This window comes from Colias philodice, chromosome 9 (assembly GCF_061535455.1).
Source record: "Colias philodice isolate Cphi_HAF_F1 chromosome 9, ilColPhil1 Martin Lab GWU primary, whole genome shotgun sequence".
Classification (NCBI taxonomy): domain Eukaryota; kingdom Metazoa; phylum Arthropoda; class Insecta; order Lepidoptera; family Pieridae; genus Colias; species Colias philodice.
The window spans coordinates 4,341,029-4,367,404 of NC_143094.1; the positions used below are offsets into that span (position 1 = coordinate 4,341,029).

General features: G+C 33.4%; 1 protein-coding gene across 1 annotated transcript; it reads left to right on the forward strand.

Moving 5' to 3' along the window:
* Positions 1–1,120: 1,120 nt before the first annotated feature.
* On the forward strand, positions 1,121–12,933 carry LOC149485761 (uncharacterized). The gene is made up of 8 exons (XM_089699003.1): positions 1,121–1,588; positions 2,819–2,974; positions 3,606–3,729; positions 4,190–4,293; positions 6,925–7,074; positions 8,810–8,890; positions 11,608–11,766; positions 12,525–12,933. Exons 1-8 carry the CDS (start codon positions 1,244–1,246, stop codon positions 12,882–12,884), a joined length of 1,479 nt encoding a protein of 492 aa, XP_089555129.1. The 5' UTR covers positions 1,121–1,243; the 3' UTR covers positions 12,885–12,933.
* Positions 12,934–26,376: the final 13,443 nt, after the last annotated feature.

Below are 26,376 nucleotides of genomic sequence, written 5' to 3' on the forward strand. Positions count from 1 at the left end.
AAAAAAGATAGGGAGTAGATTTAACTAATAAGAATTCATGATGGGATCGCGGACATTACAAACACTCGTGGCCCCGTGGCCCGTCATTGAATCGGCTGGACGGAACACAGTGGGGTTTTGATCGATAAGAATCCTTAAAATTTGTCTTGGTCTGCCTGCTTCCTTTGTGTAGCCATATTTTGTCCAGCGCTGTCATATTTTGTCAAGCGCCGGTAAGCGCTTAAAAGTTTTCAGCTTTCTTTCTGAATACGGCCTAATACTTGTTTTTAGTTTTTACTCCACAGTTTTACTCACATTTTTATGTGCATTTTTAAAGGGGTGACAGACGTACGAGTAAGTACGCGAACTTGTGGCTCGACGACCTTTTTCGCTCGTGTGTCACCCCAAGTACGCGTACTTAAAAACCGTCGAGTAAGTTCGTTGACGATCCAACATGTTTGAAATTTTACTCGTAGCCCGCCTTCGCTCGCACGTCTGTCACCGCCGCGAGCCGCGAGCCTAGCCTGTCTAGCTATAATAGGTGTTACTAAGTGCAAAAGTTCAATTAATTTCGTCTTCTTCTTTTAGTTTTATGAAAATAATTTAATATAATTAATATGAATGAATATAATATAATTGAATATTGGCGAAGGTATCTTTGAATCACGCCAAGGAAGTTTCACTCCTGACGCGTGGGCTCGGCGCACACGCTCTTTTTTTGTAAAGTACCCTCAAAATATAATAGTAAAAACGAAAATATATCCTTCAATTTTTGAACATTTATTTTGTTAGAATGCTATTTACTTAAAAATAAGTGCTGGTTATTAAATTAAAAATGTCTATATTTAATTCCTGAATAACATAAAATTCCCTCTGTTGATGACATAGAGACATTCGATATCGGTGACACGCGAGAAGCTACTGACCAAGCTCTTGCGTGTGTCACCGACGTCGAGCCGAGTAAGTACGCGAACTTTAAAACCGCGGTTTTAAAGTTCCTACGTCTATCAGCCCTTTAACTAGTATGTTACTCACACAGGTTCTGTGCAGTTACCTACCTGTGATCTCGCTGTGGATCTCGCACTCTCGCCTATTAGCTTTATAAAAAGTATTTATAGCAAATCATGACACACAGCTGCTGTCCATGGCCATGCCATGCAAGTTGCCACAGCAAGTTGTAATGTGGTTGTAATGAAGTTGCAGAATAGAAGATGTCAATATACATAATGATCTATTGAATTTATTATTCGAGACGTTTTACAACATGGCATCAAGTTTATTTAATATCTCTACGTACAGCCGATTTAATTTATCAGATAGTGAATCAGATATAGCGGTGTTTGTCAAAGAATATGGATATCGAATTAAAAAGCAACTCGACCATGAGCAAATGGGAGGAAGATCATCGTTCACTTCTTTCGTTGAAAAAAATATTAAGCCACCTAACCTAACATGGATTGATGAGAATTATGATAAATTTATAAAAGATACACCAAACGAATGCCTGGCGAGTTTGAGTTATTTATCTGAGTATGGATTTATTACATCGATGGAGTATACGCCGGATGGTGAGGGAATTGTTGTCGGACATTCTTCGGGGCTTATTCAGGTTACTATATCCGTGTCTAATGCTAATATTGAAACTTTTAAATATTAGGTAGCTAACTATAGGTATGTATATACCTATCCTTGATGTAGGGTTTAAATAAAAACCAAACGAAAGAAGAGCTGGAGCTAAAACAAGGCCATTTTTCTTGATCTTTTATGATGTTTTGCGTCCCGTGTACGCAACGAAATCCCGCGTAGGTAGGTACGTAACGAAATCCGCACAAACATGAAAACTCGTTTTTAAATTTTTTATTTTACCATTTAAGTAACTACCTAAATATTAACGACTGGCGTTAATCCTTTATTTCCTATGTGAAATATGTATTATACACTATGTAAAGAAACATTAATGATTAAACACAAGTCATTGATCATGACATAAAAATCCCGCTGGTCGTGTAATGGACCTAATGTAGAACATTCAATAAAATATTAAATATAAATGGATATCCATAAGGAAATCATTGATGAATATGCAAAAAGCATTAAAAGATATTATGAAACGGAAAAGAATCCTACAATATGGTATCCCATGTTCTATCAGCGAATTATCCAACAGCCAAATTTTGGTTGGATAAAAGAAAATAACGATAAATTTTTAAAAGGGACACCCAATAAAATTATGTTTAATCGATGGTATGGGACCGAAATGGGGGCAATAACGGCGATGAAATACTCTCCAAATGGCTGTCATTTTATTGTAGGTCACGCGTCGGGAGCTATTCAGGTATATAATTGCGTATATAAACTTGATAGGCTGGCAATTATTCGGTGAAATAAATTTTTCAGGAAAGGCCTTTTTATTAAATAATATCTACTGATTTTGAAGATAACGTACATAGACTTATATGAGTTACGGTACAACGTATTTTTGCAGAGAAGAAAACAATTTAATTAAGGATTTGTCATGATAATATCTAGCACTCAATCCAATCAAAGCTTACCAAACTTTCATTAAAGACTTACTTATGATCATAATAATATTATACTTGCGAAAGTTTCTATGTTTGTTTGTTTCTTCACGCAAAATTACTGAACCGATTGTTTTGAATTTTAGACCTTAATTAGAATTGACAGGCTCAAACAGGGTAACAAGAATTAACACATAGAATAAAATCCCACGGGAACGGGAACTATGCGGGTTTTCCTTTGAATACGCGGGTGAAGCTGCGGGTGAAAAGCTAGCTTGGAAATATAACTAAACAACTCGTATGAAAATAAATATTTCTAGATGCGACATGGCAGCACTGGCGCGGTTCTATGTACGCTTCGTAACATCCAGTTTCCGCCAAAGCCTGTGTACGCGATTGAGTACAGCCGTGTGGAGGAACGTGTTTGCTACGCTGCGTGTACAGATGGCGCTGTTTACAGAATTGAGATTCCGAATGTAAGATACTGAAATTGCAAGTTATAATTGAACTTTTTCAGATAATACAAATATATGAAGGAAGAAAATATTATGAGTATCTGTAATTTCTTATTTACTTATAGATAATATCCCAAATATCCAAGTTTAGCTTTGAAGTGATTTATATTCGTTGATCAAAGAATATTGTATAGAGCAAATCGTAATTACGAGTTGAAATCGACAAGGGACAAAATTTCTCGGAATCCAAAGTAATTTTATCCTTCAACATAGGAAAGACCACGTGTATGAAAATAAACCGGAAGATAACTTTGCAATAATTTGCAATAATTTGCAATAATCAACCGAATATGTAACCATAAGATCCTAACTATGTAGGTACGTATGTCGTCGTCATCTGGTTGAACTGCTATTTGATTAAATGACTAGGCCGTTGATACAAGCGTCGCTCAACATACTACTAGTTAGCAGATTGTAGGTACTAAGAGCAGGCCTTTGAACAGAGCGTAAGTATATCTGCTCTGGATGACAAGTACGTTCATTGAGTGACTACATTCAATGAAATATCAGATTCAACCAGATGACTGCGTCAGAAACATATAATAAGTACCTACCTAACAAGAAGTGCTTACACAATGTTTGCATTCAATAGCTGGTGGCATCCACAGAAGATCCGCCGCAATATTGTATCCGAGCGGACCCTGCTCTCGAGTATTTAAATACACAATATTATGGTGCACCGGGTATTTCTTCCTCCGCCGTGCCTTTTATTACACGTATGTTATCTATTTCTTATATTGTTCTAGGTATTATTATAAGAACCTACATATAAAGGGTAAATTTTCCTAGTTGTAAGTTGTAACTTGTAGTGCATTTTTAAATAAATTGTCTATACCTATGGGTATGAAAACTGCAGGTCTCATATTTATAAATTTTTAAATTATCTCTACATGAAAGGTTGCAAGATCTCATTAGATATTCTTTTTGCTAATGATCATCACTACATAGTATAAAACAAAGTCGCTTTCCGCCGTCTCTTTGTCTATGCTTAAAATAATTATAAAATTACGCAACAAAAATTGATGGCGTTTTTTTTAATATATACAGGTAAAGGTAAGGTATACAAATTTCGAAGTTGTCCTTTAAATTATAATAAATATGTCGCAGGCAAATTGTAGGTATAATTCCAACCTTTCCATTTCACCAACTTCAACAAACATTTGTATAATGTAACAGAGAGATCGCCAGCTCTATCGTTGGGGTTATGTGCTGACGAAGCGAAGCTTATTGTCGGATATGCTGACGGATCAATAAAAGTATACGACATGGAGACTCAAGAGGTACGTTAGTTTTTATCTTCGTCTACCCGCAAAGAACGAAAATCCTAGAACATCCCTAGTTTTGTCGTTAGCACGTTTACGTGATTAAATTTCAATTGAAAAATACCTATAATGTGACATGTAATTAAAAATAAGTTATTTACTATAGGTACATTGTTGTTAAACTTTTCTTTGTTCAGAAATTATACAAAAAGCTTAGACATTTTCGATTCCTTCGCAAGTTCGCAAAATTAAGAGCTATTTTGATCTAACAAAGACACAGAAAGTAATTTATAAGTAGGTAGTTACCTAAGTTATAGTTGGCAATACTATCTAATAATAGATATCTTAATGTAGATGACTAAATTTATACCTACTTTAGTACTAAGTATAACAAAATAGTATCAGCTTTTGGTATACCAAAATACATTAGAATAAATTATTATATCGTACACCTAAAATACCTACACTGTGTTGATGATTCAACAAGTTTCATGAGTAAAATTCAATTTATACAGTGAACAGTTTCTATCTATTTCATTCGTTTAAATAAACTAATATTAAATTGCTTTAATGTTTATTAAGGACGGTCATGAATAAATTACGTACCTACAAGTGAAATTTATTTTCATTGGTTGTTTTATTAGTTTCACTAGCATTACCTATGGATAAAATACTTCGAATGCGAATAAAACTAGTCAGGTGGCGAATTTATTGTTATTAGCTCTTTAACAATACGGTTTTCTGTTTATCGCTTTTGAATATGCATGAAATAGTTACTTAAGAACTGACATTAAAAGCTTTAACGTGATCATGTTAAAGAGACCGTAGCTTGTGTTTGAAAAATAACGTTTGTAAATTTGTGGTGTCTATAATTACTAAAAATATATCTATCCGGAGCCTGTGATAATTTTCACACAAATTTGTGTTTGTGAATAAAAATTGAATCGTGTACCTAGTACTTTTCTAAAGTACCTATACAATATAGATAGTAGATAAAATTATTCAAATAAGTTCATTTCTACGCAATAAGCTTGCAAAAAAAATATTCACATCATTTCATTTCGTCACATAAAAATTTGTTTAGTGAAGAGTAAAATACTAGATAAAAAGGGACAATAACAGTGAAAATTTTCATTGTGATTTATTCATAAGCCCTCGATAAAATAAAAGAACTATGGTAATATAGGAGCTCCCTGTAATATATCACTTTTGATTTGGATTTTACTTTTTAAACTGTCAACTCCCTGTTTGTTTAAAGCAGGCTTTTCACGAAGCATTATTTTATTGGTAACAACCTTGGTAACAACTAATAATGATAGTTTCAATACTGTGGTATCTTATTCACTCTTATCTATCATGAGGCGATCTATTAGCCTATTTTCAAACGGTCCGACAACCACAAACATACTAGAAACGTAAGAAATTCGTAGCACCGTAGCACCGGCCTCTACAATGTAGCCTGTATGCTAAGGTCGAGGGGCCCTTGTTGAACATATGTTTGAAGTCGGCCCACATCCACATACGTGGGAATTTGGTCGAAACACTTATATTTTGATATAAAAGACCCGTCCCTTGACAATCTTTTCTATCGTGGCAAAACAGCTTAACATTTATTAAGTGGCTCGTGACGCTTGCAAATTGTTTGCATAAACCGTAACTCTCCTTTAATCCTGGCAGTTGTTTTAACAATAGAACTAGAAATGCGAGTGTTTCATTGTGGCTGAGTGCTTTTAACGCTCTCGTTTTTCCCTTACAATTAGCATATTTATATAGAGTTCGTTTGTGCTTTTCTCTTTGGCACCAGTGCATTTGTGGACGATCTAAATATTTGTAATGAAAAGAACATATTTTAATTAAATGAATAATATTATGTGAGTACATGACGTGGTTTCTATGATAAAACAATTATAATTAAAATGGGATCTGTGAAGCCAACCATTTAAAAAATTGGCCTCCGTCATAAATCCTGACAAATTTTTCGTCGTAATTCGGCGTCAGGCAGCATGTAATATATTTGAAATCATATAAACATCCGAAACAGAAGCCTCCTTTAATACAAACACAAATAAAGAAGACCAGTATTTCATATTATTACTTCATACAGCAGATTTTTTTTACGATGGCAACCAGCAACCGTGGCCATTACATCCCGTGCTTACGATAAAGTGTTGCCTGTCGTAAACCGTCAACCTAATCCCGTTTTATTGGCAATATGAGATTGGTTTACGAGATTTTCGAAAGTCCTCAACCCGGAAAGTAGGTCGCAACTGGCAACTCGCCGGTCAAGGATTCCCTTATCGAGTTACGTCAGTTTTGACAGGCAAGGCTTAAATGGTCAATATAGATTAGCCACTTTTTGATGGATGAGTTTTGTAAAGCGGAACCCTTTTTATTTTGTGTTAAGTGACGTTCGTTGCTACGTCAATACTATATTAAATCTTCATTTATACTGCAATTTAAATTGAATAATTTAATATAACCTTTAATATTAACATTAAGAGCTTGAGATGGACATTTTGTTCTAGTTCATATTCGATACATTTTTAATTCTATAAAGTTCCAGAATCTTTGCAAACCATGCAATGGAACCAATTAAGATCTATATATACCTTACAAAGCTTCATTCATATAACATGAGCTCAATTACAGGCTGAAACGACGTACAAAGTGCACAAACTGCGCTTACAGTTCATACCGAAGAAACTGCAACGCATGCACTTTGGCCAAGTGTGTGCGGTGCGGTGCCATGACGAGAGACCGTGTGTTTTCGCTAGTGCAGCTTGGGATAAGACGTTGAGAGTGAGATGAAATTTTCCTATGTTGTCCGTCTCTAATATTTATTATAATTTCCACAGTTATGTATATATAGGATACTTTTAGCTCTAATATATTTTATAAACCAATCTAGGTGATCTAGGTCGTGTCTATGATAACTCGAAAGTTCAAGCAAAAGGCAGTTCAAAGGCCACGAGGCTTTGATCTAATAAAAAAAAACAATTTATTATATCTATCTGATTTAATATCTCGGTGACTTGCAGCTAAAGTATATAGAGGATATTCAAAAATCATATTTCTGTGCCTGACTAAATATACGCGGACAGTTATAATAGTTAAAAAATTATTATAAGTTACCTACTGCCATATATCCTTAATGACTTTAATCTCTCTTTCATGCTGTTTGTTTATACATATTTTACTTTTTTGCTAAACAGAAGTTTAACATGCTTCAGAATTTGCAAAGTCTTACAGTTATAACAGTTTAAAAGCTCCATTCTTTCTTAATTCTTGTTTCTTTTAAAGTTGAAGTAAGCAGCTCTCTAACGATCCTGTTCTTAAGAACTACAAAAAGGATTAAATAATCAGGTTTTGTTAACAAGCAACTTACCTGAACATTTTCTGCATTTAGGTACCTATTATATATTGATTGAGGACATGTTTTGGCGTCTGGAATTTAAATTAATAATTGTTTTTATATTTACAATAAAAATAAAATAAAATAAAAATAAATAAAATAAAGTTAGCTTTTGGTCTGCCGCTTTCTTAATACTTCTCGTTACTGTGTGATAATAATTAATTCAGATCGAAGCCGCCTTCAGCCGCAATTCTATGTTCAAGTTTTAATTTTGCAATAATCCTCTATAAACTCGTAATTAAAACTAATCAAAACAAATTTGGCGCGAAAATGTAATAAATTAAAATTATGCAGATTACCGCAGAGATTTATACTATAATTACGGATTTAATAATAATGAATATTAAAAACAAAATGTCCGACTTCCGTTCAACTACGCTTGATGGGATTAAAATATTTCACAAAGTGGTTAACTCATAGGTACTCGTCTAAGCTCTTCTTTTGAGAGTTAAGCTCACGTCACGAGTGATTCTGTAGCTTATTTGTAATACAGGCAAAGGGCTTAATAATTGTTTTGCTGTAATCTGGTGGTTTACTAATCAATTAAAAAAATATATACATATAAGTACAATAGAATCTTTTTAGCATAACTATATGAGTATAAAGTATATCTACTTGTGTATTACGGATACAGCCTATTATCATTTTATTAAAGTGAAACTTTTATTACATCGTCTCAAACTTTTTGGTCTGTGTAGCGCATGTCGCGTGTATCGCGGCTGCCGAGTAGGTATACCTACTCGGCAGCCGACCGTCAAGCGACATGCGCTACACAAAGCAGTGTTCGGAACCGTTCGAACAGTTTCACTTTTACCGTGGTTTCATAAAACCACACAACATTTTTTTTTGTATTTCTACACATTGATAAACCTACCATAGCGGACTCTACACAAATTGTGAAGTTCAAAAACTTCACAATTAAAGTAATAATTTGGAAATATCAAGATATATCCAAATAACCCCTATCCTATATGCTGAAAGACAAATACGTTTTTTTTTATTATTTATTTACTGAAAATTTTCGTATAATATATTGAATATTCTAATTATTATACAGTTTCTATTACAATTTTTAATATGTACGTTTAATTTGTATTTTGTTTACATGGTCATAATCCACAGATTTGGGATACTAGGTGCCAAGTTGGCTGCGTTACAACATTCGAAGGAGTCGATGTGTGCAGCGACAGCATTGATTTGAATGTAAGTGTTCTAAATTAAAATATATTTTTTATCTATGGAAGTAACAAAAGTATCGCTATTAAAGTACGCTCAAAAGATTTAATTCAACAAAGACTCGCTTACGCCATTTATTCCCATTCAATTAATAACATCGAGCTAAGCCTAATTGCGCCGCATTCTGAGATATAATACTCACAAAGGTTCTCATATAAATCGAGACGATTCCCATTTCTGATATTTTCGCTAATAAAATCAAATTTCAAGTTCGTGTAGGCCCAAATCCCAGATACTATTTTTCTTGTTATTATAAAATTCTAACTTTCTACGTCAGTTTTCTTAAATTAAAAAGTCTAGAACGTTTATAGGTCACCTTTGAATTTGAAATGAAGAGTTACAGACCAATTTACATTCTACGTGCAGAATTGTTATTTAAGAATAGAATTGACTATTATTTTTATGTTAGTTGTTTTATTATATCGATCTCCGATACGCAGAATCGTTTCATGTTATGATGCTTGTCTTTTGTATACATCGGCATTCGGTAAATAAACGTAAAGACGTTACTGTTATGTAACAATCCTTACTGAAAATGGAACGTTCAAAACCTTTTACGTACAAGAATTTTCCAGCATTATTTACAATTTGTTTTATGGAGATATTATAAGGTAAACACGATCGTTTAGAATTTCGGCTTGTCATCGTGCCCATATATTATCGTGTGTTAAATTCGAGTTGTATAGAAGTTTTAAGATTAATCGAGAAATAAGTTATGCGTGTTACGCAAAACGGATGATAAATGAACCGTGTTATGAATTTGCCGCTGCCGTATTCATGTCGCTCGAACATTTTTATATTGTCAGTAAATATTTCATATATTTTAGGATAAAACGTTACTAGTGATTGTACATTTTTAAGAGATTATACGATAAATATCGAGATTAATAGCAGTCTTTTGTGCCATGGTCTATCTTTTTACAATTTCGCAATAAAAACCTATATACAACCTACCGAGTATAGATAAGTCTTAACCCAAGTTCAAAGAATAAAATAAGGTATCAGACAGGAATACCTATGCGAAAAATTCAGATTATTTTATTTAACCTACTATATTACTTAGGTAAAACGACTAAGTAGTGAAATGTCTTTCAAAACGAGTCGGCTTTTATAGATATAAGAAGTTAAGAGGATAAAACCTCTTCAATTAATCAAGTGAAGCTTTCCTTTTAAGATTACGGCATACGTCTAATAAGTTCTCCTCAATGTATAAAATACTTAATCGTTATTCAATGTTCAGAATAAGTTTAATCCCTTTACAATGTGAAGGATTATTTATCTTCTGCCTTAGAGATTATAAGGTTCGGAATAGCACGACGTATAAAATAGATGAAAGTAATAAATTACTGGAAAATGGTGTGTTATTGAAGGCACGGGATCCATTTAATTAATACAAGGTGTAGAGAGCTATCTTATTTAAACATGATCTGTCATTTAAACCCTTTATTACAGTGGGTTTGGAATTGTCCTCGGGGACTTAATTTGTCCTACGTTTTAATTATATAACTCTGAGTATGTTTTCATAATGACTCGTTCATTAACACGAAAAAACTCCACCTCTATGGAAGGTTTGGGATTTAATTGCAAAATAAATGAATTATCATAGGTCATTAATCTTCTCAATGCCGCTAATCAGATGGATGTAGGAATACATAGCCATTTATCAGCCGGCCCTAATTAATATGCTAACTTATGCACCATATTATTATTTTGCCATTAATCTCCCTACGAGTAGGATATTTTGATAAATGGATGGCATATAGGCTTTTTGTTTCAATTGATTGCATTTACAAGTATGAATATATTCCTGGCCTATGGTGTGATCTTAGGATGTTACTGCTAGGTATATGATATTTATCATGCATGTTACTTACTGTATTGATGGTGTCTATTTAATTATCACTGTTTATTATCACGTACCCAGCGCACATATTATGTTTGTGTAACAAGAAATTTTAATTAAAAGTCAGTCTTGGTTACCTCAGGGTGCATGGCAGAGCTTCTGGAGTATTGTCCTCTCGACTCGTTATTAAGTTTGACGCTCTCATAGTTCATACTTTACCTTTGAAGTGTTATATTTTTAATACTTTCCATCAGAGGAGCTCGCGGTGAAGTTTTTCTGTTTTGAAAATTAATTTTGGTTAACTTTGCCGCTGGCTCTGTGTAGGTACTTTTTGTTTTATTTATTCAGGTTTTGCCTCTAATTGCGTTGAACTGCTTATTGTCTGGATGTGGAATTTCGTTGTTAACTTTCGAAGTACTTTTAGTTACTATAATACGAAAATAATCCGATTTATCCTATTCCTTAATCCTTTTAAAAGGTGCTCGATAAAATGAAATGGTTCGGGTCAACACCTAAAATGCTTTCCCTCCATTGTTCTGATAATTAATTATCATCGGTATAAGTTCACATATACCTACTTTTCATGTAAGTATATCTACTAGAATCTCGGCCGAGAGCCATTAAACAATAATATGAAAAAACATACTTGACACATACAGGCACATGGTAGTAATGAACTGATTGGTTTAATTACTGGTTAAATTTTGATAAAGTCCAGATATTAGACGTCATGATAAAATACATTTTTTCTCTCTGATATACAACATAAAGACAAAAATCACTTAACATACTTAATGCTTTCAACGATTCTAACAATAAGGTCCAAATATCCATAACACAGAGGGATCACTGCATAGTTGGCAGCTGGCAGCCGACAGAAGCTCTCACAGTATGGGACATTGTAGCAAGGAAACGGCTCAACATAATCCGAGTGCAGAACCGAAGACCAGATATCGATGGTGAATATATTTACGCCTGTCGTTATTGGAGGTCGATGCAGGTATGTATTTTGATTTGTTTTAGAAACTAGTTCAGTATGGTTATAGATAAAATATGGGAAATAAAGATTTCCTTATTGCAATTAAAATGGCACAATTATAATCGATTTTCGTACCTATTAAGATGTGAAACAATATTTGCTATGGATAAAAAAGATTTTAAATGAAAAAGAGGTGAATATTTATATATAATAACAATATTTTAAAATTGGTTTGAAAAAATTTTTCAAAGAAATAAATGAGGAAAATGCAAAATAATTGCCTGTTGTACCTACACAAATCTTACTTATGTAGTTAAAGGTGAAATTACGCCTGGAACAGTACCTATCTTATTTGTTCTGAAAATATAATTACACAAAATAAACAACGATGTAATTCAAACATTATATAATGTTCTCGTAAGGGCAAACTTTCTGAGGTTTCGGTTTGGTTGTTTTCATTTAATTCCCAGGCAAAACAGTTAAGTACGAAATAAGTAGGTATCGCCAAAGTTCGCCGCTTCAAAATGTATTTAGTGGTCGGGTTTTAAAAGTATCTCAAAATTTTGTTAAACCAAAGTTCTCTTTAACAATTTAAATTTAAAACTTAATCTTTGCCGCCCAATGTTCTTCAATTTCAATATTCGATTTGTTAACGTTAACAAGGTTTAGCTCAAATAAATCGGAGTCAAAAGTTGTTTAGTTATTCACAATTTATAGCTTTTAGCACCTCCATTATTTTGTTTCGTTTACGAAAAACTAAATGCATGCACAATTTTCAGTACAATCGCAAGGGTAAATACGGTATTATTGGTGGCAGTGGAACCAACTGCGTCGAAGTAATCAACCTCCACAATCGATACATCACTTGCTCCTACCCAGCTGCCGGCTCGATATTAGCTGTAACTAGCTTCGAGGAACGAATTGCATTCGGCGGGACAGCTCCTGTCTTGAACATTGTCACATTCCACGATCCGAAACACGAGAAACATAAGACTGAAGCTGATGAAGAGTACGAGTATACGAAAACGGAACGGTGGTTTCCAGATACGGATTCTGATACAACTGAATGTATGCCCAACATCGATCCATCTGCCATTAGTCGCCCTGCAGTATCATCTATAAGTCAGCACATTGAATAATGTTTCATTTATTTAATAAATTACCTTCAGTGATGACAGTTTATCGATTTAAGCTGGCTGCATGTGGTTGACATGATGTAGCAAAAAATAACGACATGCCCAATTTGAGCGGGCACGCAAATAGCCCATCGCGGGCGAAGTAATCTGTATTAATTTGCCCAAAGAGGAGCTCGTATACATTCGCAATAGCCTTGACGTCATCCGACAGATCGTTCTCGCCGCTTTTATAATCTGAAAAGCTTGTTCAGTTTAATTGAATCGCATCGAAAAACGAATACGAAAGTAACGGTATCGAACATCGTGTACTTAATTGCTTTTCAGATGTAAAAGTTAATAAAAACTGAGGCGCTCAAGAGGTGTAGGCGCTGAGAAATAAGTCGGCATCGCAAATGCGGGGCAATACGAGGTAGAGCGAGTTGCAACAGAATTTAAATAAAGAAAACCTTCACTAACAGCGCGAACTCGTGTGCGAGGCGTTGGTGAACTTTCAACTTTTACCCGCTCATGTCGCTCGGAACTACGTACTCCCAGCCCACCCGCTCCCCCGGTGGGAGGGGGTGCTTTCCGTACTTGGAGCGAATATTTACAGCGCAACCTAAATATAGCGTGCCGCTGCTCAGCTGGCACGGCCGGGTGGGCGGGTGCGGGTGCGGGTAAACATTCCCCGCGCGCGCTGCGGCCGCTTTCCAGCGCCGGCCGCCGAGCTGAGCGGACGTCCCGTGCTCGAGCGTGCACGCTGCGACCGTGACCGCCTCGAGTGCGGGGTAGATGCTCGCACTAGCTAAACGCTTTCAAGGTTACGATGCTATAAAAGAGTATATAACTTTACCGTTCCGCCCTGACGCCCTAATAAATATGATATGAATATTTTCACACGTCACGAATGAAATCTAAATGAGGTATACACTAAAATATGCAAACGGCTGGTTAGATATTCATAGCGTATTCCGTTTGATTTGAGATCGTATTTTACGTGAGCCGAGTACCTAGGCATAAGAATTATTTCAATACGTTAGTTCTTTTTAACATTTCATGTTTATTTATACAACCGTAGTATAAAATGTCCAGATGTTTCCCCCCTAAATTATTTATGTGACTGCAGCGTTTTATACAATATGTACTATGACATCAGACAAAATGTTTGAAGAAAAAAAACATTACAAAGTAAGAAATATTATTCTTAATGTACAGATTAGCAAAATGGAATAAAAATACTGCAATATTCCTGCTCTGATTCTTATAAGTAAATAAAAGCTTAACAAAGCACATGACAGCTTTGTAAAAGGAGAAATGCACGTTTTTGTGGTACATTTTTAATTCAAAAGGACCTTAAAATTGTTTCTGTTATATAATTCGCGACCGAAATGAGCGGTTGTCGGGAAACAGTATATTTTATGTGGTTTTTGTTACACGTATGTTTTGGAACAGACATTAGTTACCTACAACTTGTTTATTAAATTTTCGCTCGTGAAATATTGATTATTAAATGGGTTTCCTGGTTTGTTTTTAACAAAACGAATATAATAATATGAATTTATGAAATCTTGTTTTTATAAAATGGATAAAAGCTTTTACAAACAATATAAAGGATTTGGCTTAAAGTAATTAGATAAATGTTGTAAAAATTGTTTACTTCTGTTTATGTGAATTTTTAACACAATGAAAATATTATTGTGCGTATTAAGATAAATTCTTATCTGCTCGGATTGAAGATTGTCTTTCGCTTTTGCATTTTATGAAGTAAAAAAGGAAAGCTTTTAAAAGAGTTATCTTCCTTTTTTAATTATCTTGTTCGAGCAAATACGAGGAAGATATGATTATTCATATTTAGGTATGTACGTGAGGTACGTAAATAGCACTCATTAGAACCACTAGTAGGTATGCAAAGATATACAAATGCGAATTAGAATTCATACGAACGTTACTTATGAGATAATTCGCGGAATTTAATTTACTTCTAAAGCTGTTTTAACAGTGGATAAACAGAGAATATAAATGAACATCTCCATGTACCTATCAACTCCAATGAGCCATTACTCTGAGGGAATTTGGAAAATCATTGAATACTTCGTTTGGTTCGAATGTCTTTGATAAATTTCGTCGTAATAATTTTATAGTTTGGATCCGTTTTATTTGAATTAAGCAACTAAAACTAAAAATAAGTAAGAATAAAGTAAAAAAAATAAGTTCATATAATAGAGTACATTTTTCAAGTGTAGATAACCGTTGTAAACTAAAAAACTAGGTAGGTATAGATAGTATCCGTAAAGAACTATTAATAAAGTTATGTTTGTATCGTAAATCGTAATTATGAATGGTTATTTTTAGTGCATGGCTTTAAAAAAGTTGTATTTCCGAATATTACTCGTCAAAAAATATCTTTGTTGAAATTTTCAGCTTAGAATACATACAAAAGATATACATATAATGTTTTTGCTCATTTTTCCCGTAATAGAGGCTGAAAGAAATTTATCAAACAAATACAGCCCATAAATAACGTAATTCCTTTTAAAAAATAAGGGCGTACGCTATATTCGCTCGCGATTTTGTTTTATGCGGCTCGGATAAATAATATTTTTATCGTTGTAAGATTGGCGATAATTTTATTGTTCAATAAAATACGAAACGGGAAGTATTACGAGGGACAAAGCGTCTTTTGTGTACACGAGACAATAATGAGGTTTCATATTATTCTACGATGAATGGACAATGCCTTCCTGGAAGTTGCTTTTAAAATTTTCTTGTAAATTAAGGTATATAGCCATATAGCCTATATAGCCGTATAGGTATTTTAATTTGAAATTTGGTGTATCAAATATTGAAGATTTGGTAGCATTTTCATTCCTAATATTTTAAAACATTGTAGCCAATTATGTAAAAGATGACCAAGAATAAATGATTACTTAAACTAATCTAATTAATTATTAAAATTATAATCTCAGCCTTAAATATAACCCTCTAGAATGAGAGTAAGATAATCGCTAGTTTTTGTCGCAGAAGTAAACTTAAATGGAAGGAGGAAATAAAGAGGAAAATTTATACAAAGCTGGCATTAGTTTTTGAATATTTCATTTTGAGGTAATAAATTGCAAACCTAAAATTCGTTATGAATAGTGGTTTGTTTGATATTAATTAAATGAGCAAGTTCAATAATTTACGACATTTGTAAAGATAAAATACGTTCTCTCCACGAGTACGGTACACAAAACCATTCATCCTCACAATATTTAGTTGAATAGCTTATAAACTAAATAAAGGCTATTTAATTTGTAAATAAAACTGAATCTCGTCTAAAAATAGTAGCCGTAGTGAAATTCGCGAATCACTGTACAAGCGGGAGGCAGTCGTAGCGGGACGTAGAACGGGCGTAGCACCGTAGCTGCATCGATCCGGGCCGTGACCTTGACCCGGCTTCCCGGATGTGCTCGCCTAGTTGCGCCATTGTCGCTTATACAACCCAGCTTTTATTAGCACGGATTTTATTTCGCACCCTTCTTGATTTAATGTAAGTGATTGCTTGTAGCTTATTGAATGACTTCTACGTATCGGCTACGCGGCAGTTACGCGCCTGTCTTTATATTTTATATGGTAGTATGGAAGCACTATTCTAAGAAATTTAATACAGAAATCATTTTAAAATGTTTGTAATAATGTGTTCGTGTCTTCTTTTAGTTTTATAAAAATACAATTTTGGTGGAATTGCCAAATAAGATTCATTTCTACTATTTTATTGCACTCAAAAAGATCTTTAATAAATCATACCTATTCAAATTGTAAAAGTACATTTAATCACAGATATAAGTAGCAAACAAGTTTTAGGCTGATATATTTTTATCTGCTTCATTGTCCATTTGTTGACTATTTTCTAAAGTGAATATGAAAATTTGCTCGTTAAGTAGGTTCAGTTTGTTACAAATCACAACTGCAACTGGATTATATTTATAAATAGCGTGCTCGGCTTATCGTCAACTGACGTGCTTGTATATTTTCTATGTTATAAATAAAACTAAAATTAATATTCATTTCAAAAGAGATTTGTAAGATTAAATACTATTTATATATTTATATTACTTAAAATATATAGAATCTATAATAATTGTAGTATTCTCTAGTTGATCCCAGACTAATCCACAATCACACATAACCTTACATATGACTAATTAACTTAATTTTTGTATAACAAACCAGTTTCGAGTGTGTCGGATACACAGGCCTCAAATGTTTGGGCCCAAAGGGTTCTAGGGTCGATGAAACGGATAGAATATATTATGGTGTTTATGCCGCATAATATTGCAGATGGCTTTCTTGAATCCTCGAAGGTAACATTTTTTTTGTCCAATAAGTTTCTCCCTTTCATAATATTGACAAGGGTCTTATTTACGATATTGATATTATATTTTATTGTCACGAAGATAGATGAGCTCTTACTCTTGTTTGAAATGGATTGTTATTTCTGAATGTCTAACAACTTTAAATATTCTAACTAATAATAACTATTGATCTGAGCTCATTCATTACATAAACAAATCGGTAACTCACCTTGAAAGCCTTTTAGATAATTTCCGGCTTTTCCGCTGGTTGTTATAAAACAACAACTAATATTATAAATGAGCGAATAGGTCTTTCTAGTGTCATTGGGCAGTATTTTTAGAACTATTGAAATCAGTCGAGCCGTTCACGCGTCATGCCGTGACCAAGGGAACTAGGGATTCATTTTTATATATAGAGATCATTTAAATCCAAAAATAGATAGATACCAAATATGAAATAATATAATATATTTAAATGAATATCGAACATAAGAACATAAGAAATTGAATTTTGTATTCATATGGAATAATGGAAACTCATTTACACTTAATTTGCAGGCTACAATATATATTCTTTTTTCATAAATGCAATGTTACCGGTAAAAGTTTTAATTTTGTAAAATACAAGCGTTGTTAGATTAAAATTTGCCGTTGTTCCTATCAGACATAATCATTAAAGAGCATAACAGGCATATAAAATTGAATGTAATGTTACCAGTCCATGTCATTAACTGTATCTCAAGGTACATAAAAATGAACGGAATAAATAAAATCTATATACGATAGTGTACCTTATGTAGAGTTATTAAAGCTGGTATTTGAACGCAGTTTTGGGATTAAAGTTATTATTTTATTGGTCCTGTTTCCAGTTTTGGGTTAGACGGTAAGCCGCGGATATTACCTTTGTTTCCTTACCTTTGGAACACAGTTCTGATCGTTCTCGGTCTGCTTAATGTATTTTAAATGAACGAATCAATTATGCACGTACGAGATTATGTTTACAAAATACCCGTTTTGTTCTTTTTAATTTTAGTTTAGAACGTGAAAAATGCTTTTGAGAGATGAATACTGGTGTTTGTTATTTTTAAATATTTTTATTAGCATTCTGTTCTCGTCAGGTAATCGTGAAAATTGCATTTTTAAATATAATATTGTTAAGCTTTAAATTTCTAAATGTTTTATGCCTCTACTAGTTGGGCTTTTATCTTGTTCTACACGATCATGTACATGGAAAATAACATATAGTATGTGATAAAACTACTCAGTGAGTCATGTTATAAAAAAGCTTTTAGGCGGTGCTTGAAGAAAAAATTACCTGCTTTTATTACATTGTTTCGCAACGCAGTCAATTTATTACGATAAAAACACGATCCGTTGTCTGTTTACGTTACGTACCCTGCCTATTCTCTTAGCTACCATTTTATTAATGTAACATGAAGTACATTTAATTCAAGGCACGCATTATTACTGTATTCATGTCGTCTTTGCCTAACTAACGTAGGACGAAAGTATTAATGAAATTCGGCGAGCTGGTTTCATATTAACATTCTAATGTTCCCTTTATTTGCATGAATACTGGGTTTTGGTATGTGTGTTTGGTTTAATAGATGTAAGACGTCTCAAAACTAATAAGTCTATTAATAAATTTCTTTATGAACTAGTCGAAAATAGTAATTACATAAATTCTATTTTAATTTTTAATACATTGTGAAAATGTAAACGCACTTATGTGTGAATTACTACTACTAGGCAGTAGCCGAGATGAAAAATGACCTCGGGAACTAGCCATGACAAATTTAAGGAGAGCGGTAGTATCCATCTTTTCGATCTTTGCTATATCATCATTAATAGCAGACTATAATGGTATAAAGCTTTAAAGTAACTTATTTGAATCCATCCAACGAATAAAACTATTTATAGAATCTGGTAGTTACTGAACTTGAGTTATAGTGCTTAATTTGCGCGGCTTGACGGAACACAGTGGGGTTTTAGTCGGTAAGAATCCGACATAACCCTTGGCTCCATCCCCGGGGGCCGTGGGTATCTTTGGAAGATTTCCCCACTATAAAAAAAAATAGTGCTTAATTTGTACGGTTTTTGCTGTAGATAAAAAGAAAACAAGGAAAAGTGCAAAGGTGGAAGTCCACTTAATACAGAAGGGTGGTTCTGTTGACAAATTCAGTAAAGCCAAGCACTCAGGGACGTTTGGATTGCCGCCAAGTATGTTATTTAACTAACAACTCGTGCGCTTAATTCATATTGCCTCATATTCAGCCTCGTGGTTCCACTTCGCTGTTAATGGAATGCTGTAACCTGGTTCCGTTGTATTTAGGTTATGTCTAGTATTTATTTTATGGGAATATTTGGCCTTTCCTAAAATTGTTGTGTACTACGGATTATATGGTTGCTCAATTTACGTTATTAGGAGTCATGCTATCTTACTGTAGAGGCATGAAAACAATATATAAGGGCCTTTTTACGATACGTTACGTGTTTCGTTTTGTAGAACGCGTTGTATGACTTAACGTAAATTCGTAGCTGTGTCGTAGCAGTCGGATTTCCTTGATAATATCTCATATCAAGACTTATTTTAAGTTAGTTATTATCTTCTTACTGCTCATATGGTGTTTTATTGCCAGTTTAAGCAGGAGTGATGAAATTTCTACCAGTACCCAGACAAGTTAAGATTTGATCACTATCCGGCATAAATGCTCTCTTAACTACAAATTGTAATAAAGATTAATTAAATTGATGGTTGGATTCAGATGATGATTAAATAAAAGGAGGCAAATTAAGCAATTTAGATCTTAAATTAACGATGTTTCAAATTATTATGACTAGCTCTTATGTTGGCCAATAATTGTAGAAACACCAGTAAACCCTCAAATTTTGAGTACTACGTTACTACCAAAATCTACATAATATTATAATATGAGTAATATTTGGCCATCGTAAAGTTTATTGTTCTGGAGTGATATTTGACTTCATAATGAGGTTTCACCCCGTAGATAAGTAAAAGCCTTTATATGTAGCATAATACATAATGAAAAATTACTATTTCAGGGTTCATTATAAATACTTACAAGTCAAACAGTATAGCTAGTAGTAGTAGAGGTGACATTTAATTGCGTTGTAATTAACGAATAGAAGCCAAAACAAATCGATTAAACAATTTGTTCTGCTTTTCAAAATTCCAGATAAGGTGTTTTTTTCAAAATGAAAAAAAAAGGAATTAGTAATAAAAAAACAGCAAGTAGGTATCAATACATAATAATATATTATATAATGTAACAATAGAAAGCTTCATCAATATGATAAACGTGACATAGCTATTTGCCATTATTGACTAGTCTCCTAAATTAGATCAGGATGTACTATAATAACGTACGTATTCCATACAAATTGTTCCCACGTTCTAAAGATTTACATTGAATTTGACGTTCGTGGAATCACCAAAATTCCCGAACGCTTGCAACACCGTTAGATATAATCCTGCACAATTAAAGTTTGCAACCATAGCCAGTTCCAATCGATACGCTCTGTATCGTGGATACATTTGGAATATTTCCAACGGTTATTACATCGGGCTGGGATACTGTGCCCTGTTACGAAACGTGTGGAGTCAGGATATTGTGGTGTGTACCTACTTTGGTTGGATATTGATGTTTTAATGCTTTGAGATATTGGATAAAGGCTTTGTCTCTTGTATGTAGATTGTAGATCACCTATCACGAGGAGTTTTTATTTTGCAATCATTTCAGTTACTGCTATAAGATTAACTGTTACAACTCGAAATTTCTTAGTTTATATTCTTATACAATGAAATCAGCTCAATAAATAAGATGGATTAAAATAAATTATAACATTATCACTATTTATTAAAACATAAAGTAAATATAATAGACTACAGGCCCGTGTTGAAAAAATTAAGGGTCATTTGACCCACCACCTGACCTATCTAGAATGATATAAGAGCATAAAATAATAAGATTCAGCACTATGACGTCACTTGTAAGCTGTCCACCTGAGTGCAGATGAGAATTCGAAGGTTCAGGTAGAGATTTTCTACCCTTGTCTCCATGATTTTTGTACGGCGTTGCGGAATAATTGATTAAAAGTAGTATAGAAATAGTATGACACAGATGCCGTACAAAATCAAATGACCAAATTTACCCCGGCAACTGTCGAAAAATAAAAATAAATTCCGACTTTGTGGACCACCATTTTTGTACGGCATCTGTGTCATACTATTTCTATACTGCTTTTAAGCCATTATTCCGCAACGCCGTACAAAAATCATGGAGACAAGGGGAGAAAATCTCTACCTGAACTTTCGAATTCTCACCTGCACTCAGGTGGACAGCTTACGAGTGACGTCATAGTGCTGAATCTTATTATTTTATGCTCTTATATCATTCTAGATAGGTCAGGTGGTGGGTCAAATGACCCATAATTTTTTCAACATGGGCCTGTAGTCTATAAAAGAAATTAACGCTGCGCATTGTGCATACATCATAAATCAAGCATACCACATGAATCGTAATAAGTTCGCGATTTTAATATCAAACGAAGCAAAATTAAAAGTCAAAGAAATTATAGTGAAAATGGAAAACGTTCCTAATGAGCACCTCTGACCTCATAACTATGAATGCTGCAATCAAGCCAACTGATACAATGACGAGCTTTGTATGTCAAACACATACAATCTATCGGCTCATTATGCCAGAATGCAGGTCAATCTGTTCGAGCCGTCGGGGATAAATTCAATGATAATAATTAAACGAAGAAGACCAATGAGTATTAATCCTTTAAAAATTTTTTTTTTTAATTTTGATAATTCTTTAAATATTAAAAAAATATTTAAAATAATTAGGAAAAATCCTATTGAATTTCTTTAGTCGCGCTCCTTGGGCCGGAGCGTTCTGACGTGTGCTCTACGCTCGATTTTCCTTCATACCGAAGTGAAAGTTGCTCTACTTCATTAAATTTAATATTTTTGTTAATTGATTATTTTTATCTTAGTTTTGTGCAAATATTCGTATTTTTAAACATTTGATTTCGATATGGAAAATAAACGAAAAAAATACGCGTGTAACTACTAGAAAAAAAATTATCTTCGAACATAAAGTTAATGAAACCAAATAGATTGCAAAGGTGATTGCCAACAATTTCTTTATTTTACGGGGTGTCAGTAAAGGGATGTATATTTCTTTAAAACTAAAGTAAGCTCATAAATTTTCTTATAATATAATTTTTTGAAGCTCCAAAAATGTTTATTTTTCGTTTGAGAAATACGAAATATAATATAAACTTGTATTGAGAACTTGAACTTCCCAAGTTCATCCGGGGAAATCCCCATACGGGGAAAATGATTTGTTTACTCCAAAATTGATCCGAGGTGTTTTTATTTTTTTTTCTAGTCATTTTCAACGTAGCGGCATGTTGTTTGATTATTAATTTTGTAACTTAAATACAGGATGTTGGTTTTATATTCTGATCTTACAGACGCGCTGACAAATTTAGTCCGCCATTTCTAGTTTAGTCTACCAACTCTAAGTACCAATATTAAAACGAATGGATTATCATCACATCATCAAAACTCAGATGTAATGGAAGATCACAATAACATAGAAAATTCAGTGGGTGTTGAGAACTAAACAAACAGAAGTAACAGAGACGCGAAGAATAAAAAAAGAGGACGAAAACGATAATTCGTTGATGCTTTCCATTTTCGACGTATTGTTAGGGTACATCACCAATCTGCAAAAAACAAAACTGATGATTCCCAATTGCTGATTAAAAATGAAAAACAAATAATCGACAACAGTGGTGAAAATTTGCTGATCACAATGAAACATCCTTCAGTGGTAGCAGATTTACTCATTTAAAATGTATCGGTGAACAGCGTAAAGGAGAGGAGGATAGGAAAACATTATGAATGTGGATGGTGGATTGTATACAGGGTGTAATCTATAAGTATGTGCAGGCGATTATGACGTTATTATTGCAGGTATCAAAAAACTTAAAACTGATATCGAAATTACTTTACCTAATGAGCAAAATGACAATAATAACTTTTTAAAAGTATAACGAGAAATATCTAAAAAATTTACTTTATACACTCCCATATCAAAAAGGGAAAATGGGACTAGTAGAAGTTAAATGTCTAATTCCGGCAAAAGACATGAATGCGGAAGATGCGGTTAAAAAAAATTTAATATTTAAAATACAATGCAAAAAATAACACTTTTGTCATAGATAAGAATCATGACTATTTTTTCCAAATTCAGGGACAACTAAACGTTGCAGAAGCAGAAGTCTGCTTATTTGCTGTTTGGACTGGAGTGAATCATTCGTTAAAAATAGAATATATATAAAAGTATGTAACGTTTAGGCAAAATAAAATGATAGACCATTATCAAGATTTTACATAAATTGCCTACTGTCAGAATTGATTGATTCGAGACTTCAGCATTCGATGCCCATCAAGGACCCATCCTATTATTTCAAGCGATTGAAAAAAAAGAGATAAATCCAGTGCAACCGATAAAGCATCAGAATGCTAGCAAAAGATTTATTAGGTTTATCAATATAAATCTATATATTATTCATAATATAATAAATCTGTAGAAGACGCGAAGACTGACATCCGCGCGGACGGAGTCGCGGGCGGAAGCTAGTCAGAAATAAATATCTTTTGTTTTCATTTGCGTATTTTTCTATTTTATAATTTTTTAAACACAAACATTACATTTTTTTATTGTATGTATACAAAATTTGTTTATCCGTTTTATTACCTAGTTAAACTGAACAACTTTCACTAAGAAACTTAGGTCGAAAAAAATGTATAGAGTTATGCATTTTGTATGGAAAGCTTATTTTTTTTTATATTTCGTCCAAATTTCTTTGTAAAAGTTGATCAGTTATATAAACATGAAGTTGAAGATATCAATAGAAAGTATTCGCAAATTTTGTGTACTGATAAAAAAAAATCACCCGGTGTAATTTTCACGAAAATTGTTTCAAATTGTCATTTTTGGTACTTATTACGAATATTAAATTATACGAATGATTTAATTTTTAAAAATTAAGTGGAGCAACTTTCCCTTAGTACATTTGTATTATTTACATATAGGATGACAGGATGCATTTGTTTGCACTACTAGACCAAGCCCTTAAAGCTAAATTTTCACTCGATGGAATAGCCGAAAACAATTTGATGGATAAAGCAGAATTGGTGGAAATACAAAAAAAACTAATTGGAACAAATAAACAGAATAGAAATTCTTTAAAATATACACCTGCACTACGTAAGTTTGCATTGACTCTAAATTACTATTCGCCAGCGGCTTACAAATATGTGAGAAATGTTTACAATAACGTCCTTCCACATCCAAGGACTCTCTGTCGATGGTATGGTACGTTTGATGCTGAGCCAGGATTTACTAATGAAGCGTTCGAAGCTCTTAAACTGAAATTTAAATCAGGTGACAAATCTCTTGTGTGTAATTTAGTCTTCGACGAAATGGCTATCCGTAAACAAAAATTGTTTCACAACCAACAGACACTCGGTGCCGTCAATTTTGGAGCAGGCCCTCAAGAAGGTGACGTTGACGATAACGTAGCATCGCAGGCCTTAATATTTATGTTGGTATCGCTGACTGAAAATTGGAAGCTCAAAAGCAAATGAAAACAAAAGATATTTATTTCTGACTAGCTTCCGCCCGCGACTCCGTCCGCGCGGATGTCAGTCTTCGCGTCTTCTACAGATTTATTATATTATGAATAATATATAGATTTATATTGATAAACCTAATAAATCTTTTGCTAGCATTCTGATGCTTTATCGGTTGCACTGGATTTATCTCTTTTTTTTCAATCGCTTGAAATAATAGGATGGGTCCTTGATGGGCATCGAATGCTGAAGTCTCGAATCAATCAATTCTGACAGTAGGCAATTTATGTAAAATCTTGATAATGGTCTATCATTTTATTTTGCCTAAACGTTACATACTTTTATATATATTCTATTTTTAACGAATGATTCACTCCAGTCCAAACAGCAAATAAGCAGACTTCTGCTTCTGCAACGTTTAGTTGTCCCTGAATTTGGAAAAAATAGTCATGATTCTTATCTATGACAAAAGTGTTATTTTTTGCATTGTATTTTAAATATTAAATTTTTTTTAACCGCATCTTCCGCATTCATGTCTTTTGCCGGAATTAGACATTTAACTTCTACTAGTCCCATTTTCCCTTTTTGATATGGGAGTGTATAAAGTAAATTTTTTAGATATTTCTCGTTATACTTTTAAAAAGTTATTATTGTCATTTTGCTCATTAGGTAAAGTAATTTCGATATCAGTTTTAAGTTTTTTGATACCTGCAATAATAACGTCATAATCGCCTGCACATACTTATAGATTACACCCTGTATACAATCCACCATCCACATTCATAATGTTTTCCTATCCTCCTCTCCTTTACGCTGTTCACCGATACATTTTAAATGAGTAAATCTGCTACCACTGAAGGATGTTTCATTGTGATCAGCAAATTTTCACCACTGTTGTCGATTATTTGTTTTTCATTTTTAATCAGCAATTGGGAATCATCAGTTTTGTTTTTTGCAGATTGGTGATGTACCCTAACAATACGTCGAAAATGGAAAGCATCAACGAATTATCGTTTTCGTCCTCTTTTTTTATTCTTCGCGTCTCTGTTACTTCTGTTTGTTTAGTTCTCAACACCCACTGAATTTTCTATGTTATTGTGATCTTCCATTACATCTGAGTTTTGATGATGTGATGATAATCCATTCGTTTTAATATTGGTACTTAGAGTTGGTAGACTAAACTAGAAATGGCGGACTAAATTTGTCAGCGCGTCTGTAAGATCAGAATATAAAACCAACATCCTGTATTTAAGTTACAAAATTAATAATCAAACAACATGCCGCTACGTTGAAAATGACTAGAAAAAAAAATAAAAACACCTCGGATCAATTTTGGAGTAAACAAATCATTTTCCCCGTATGGGGATTTCCCCGGATGAACTTGGGAAGTTCAAGTTCTCAATACAAGTTTATATTATATTTCGTATTTCTCAAACGAAAAATAAACATTTTTGGAGCTTCAAAAAATTATATTATAAGAAAATTTATGAGCTTACTTTAGTTTTAA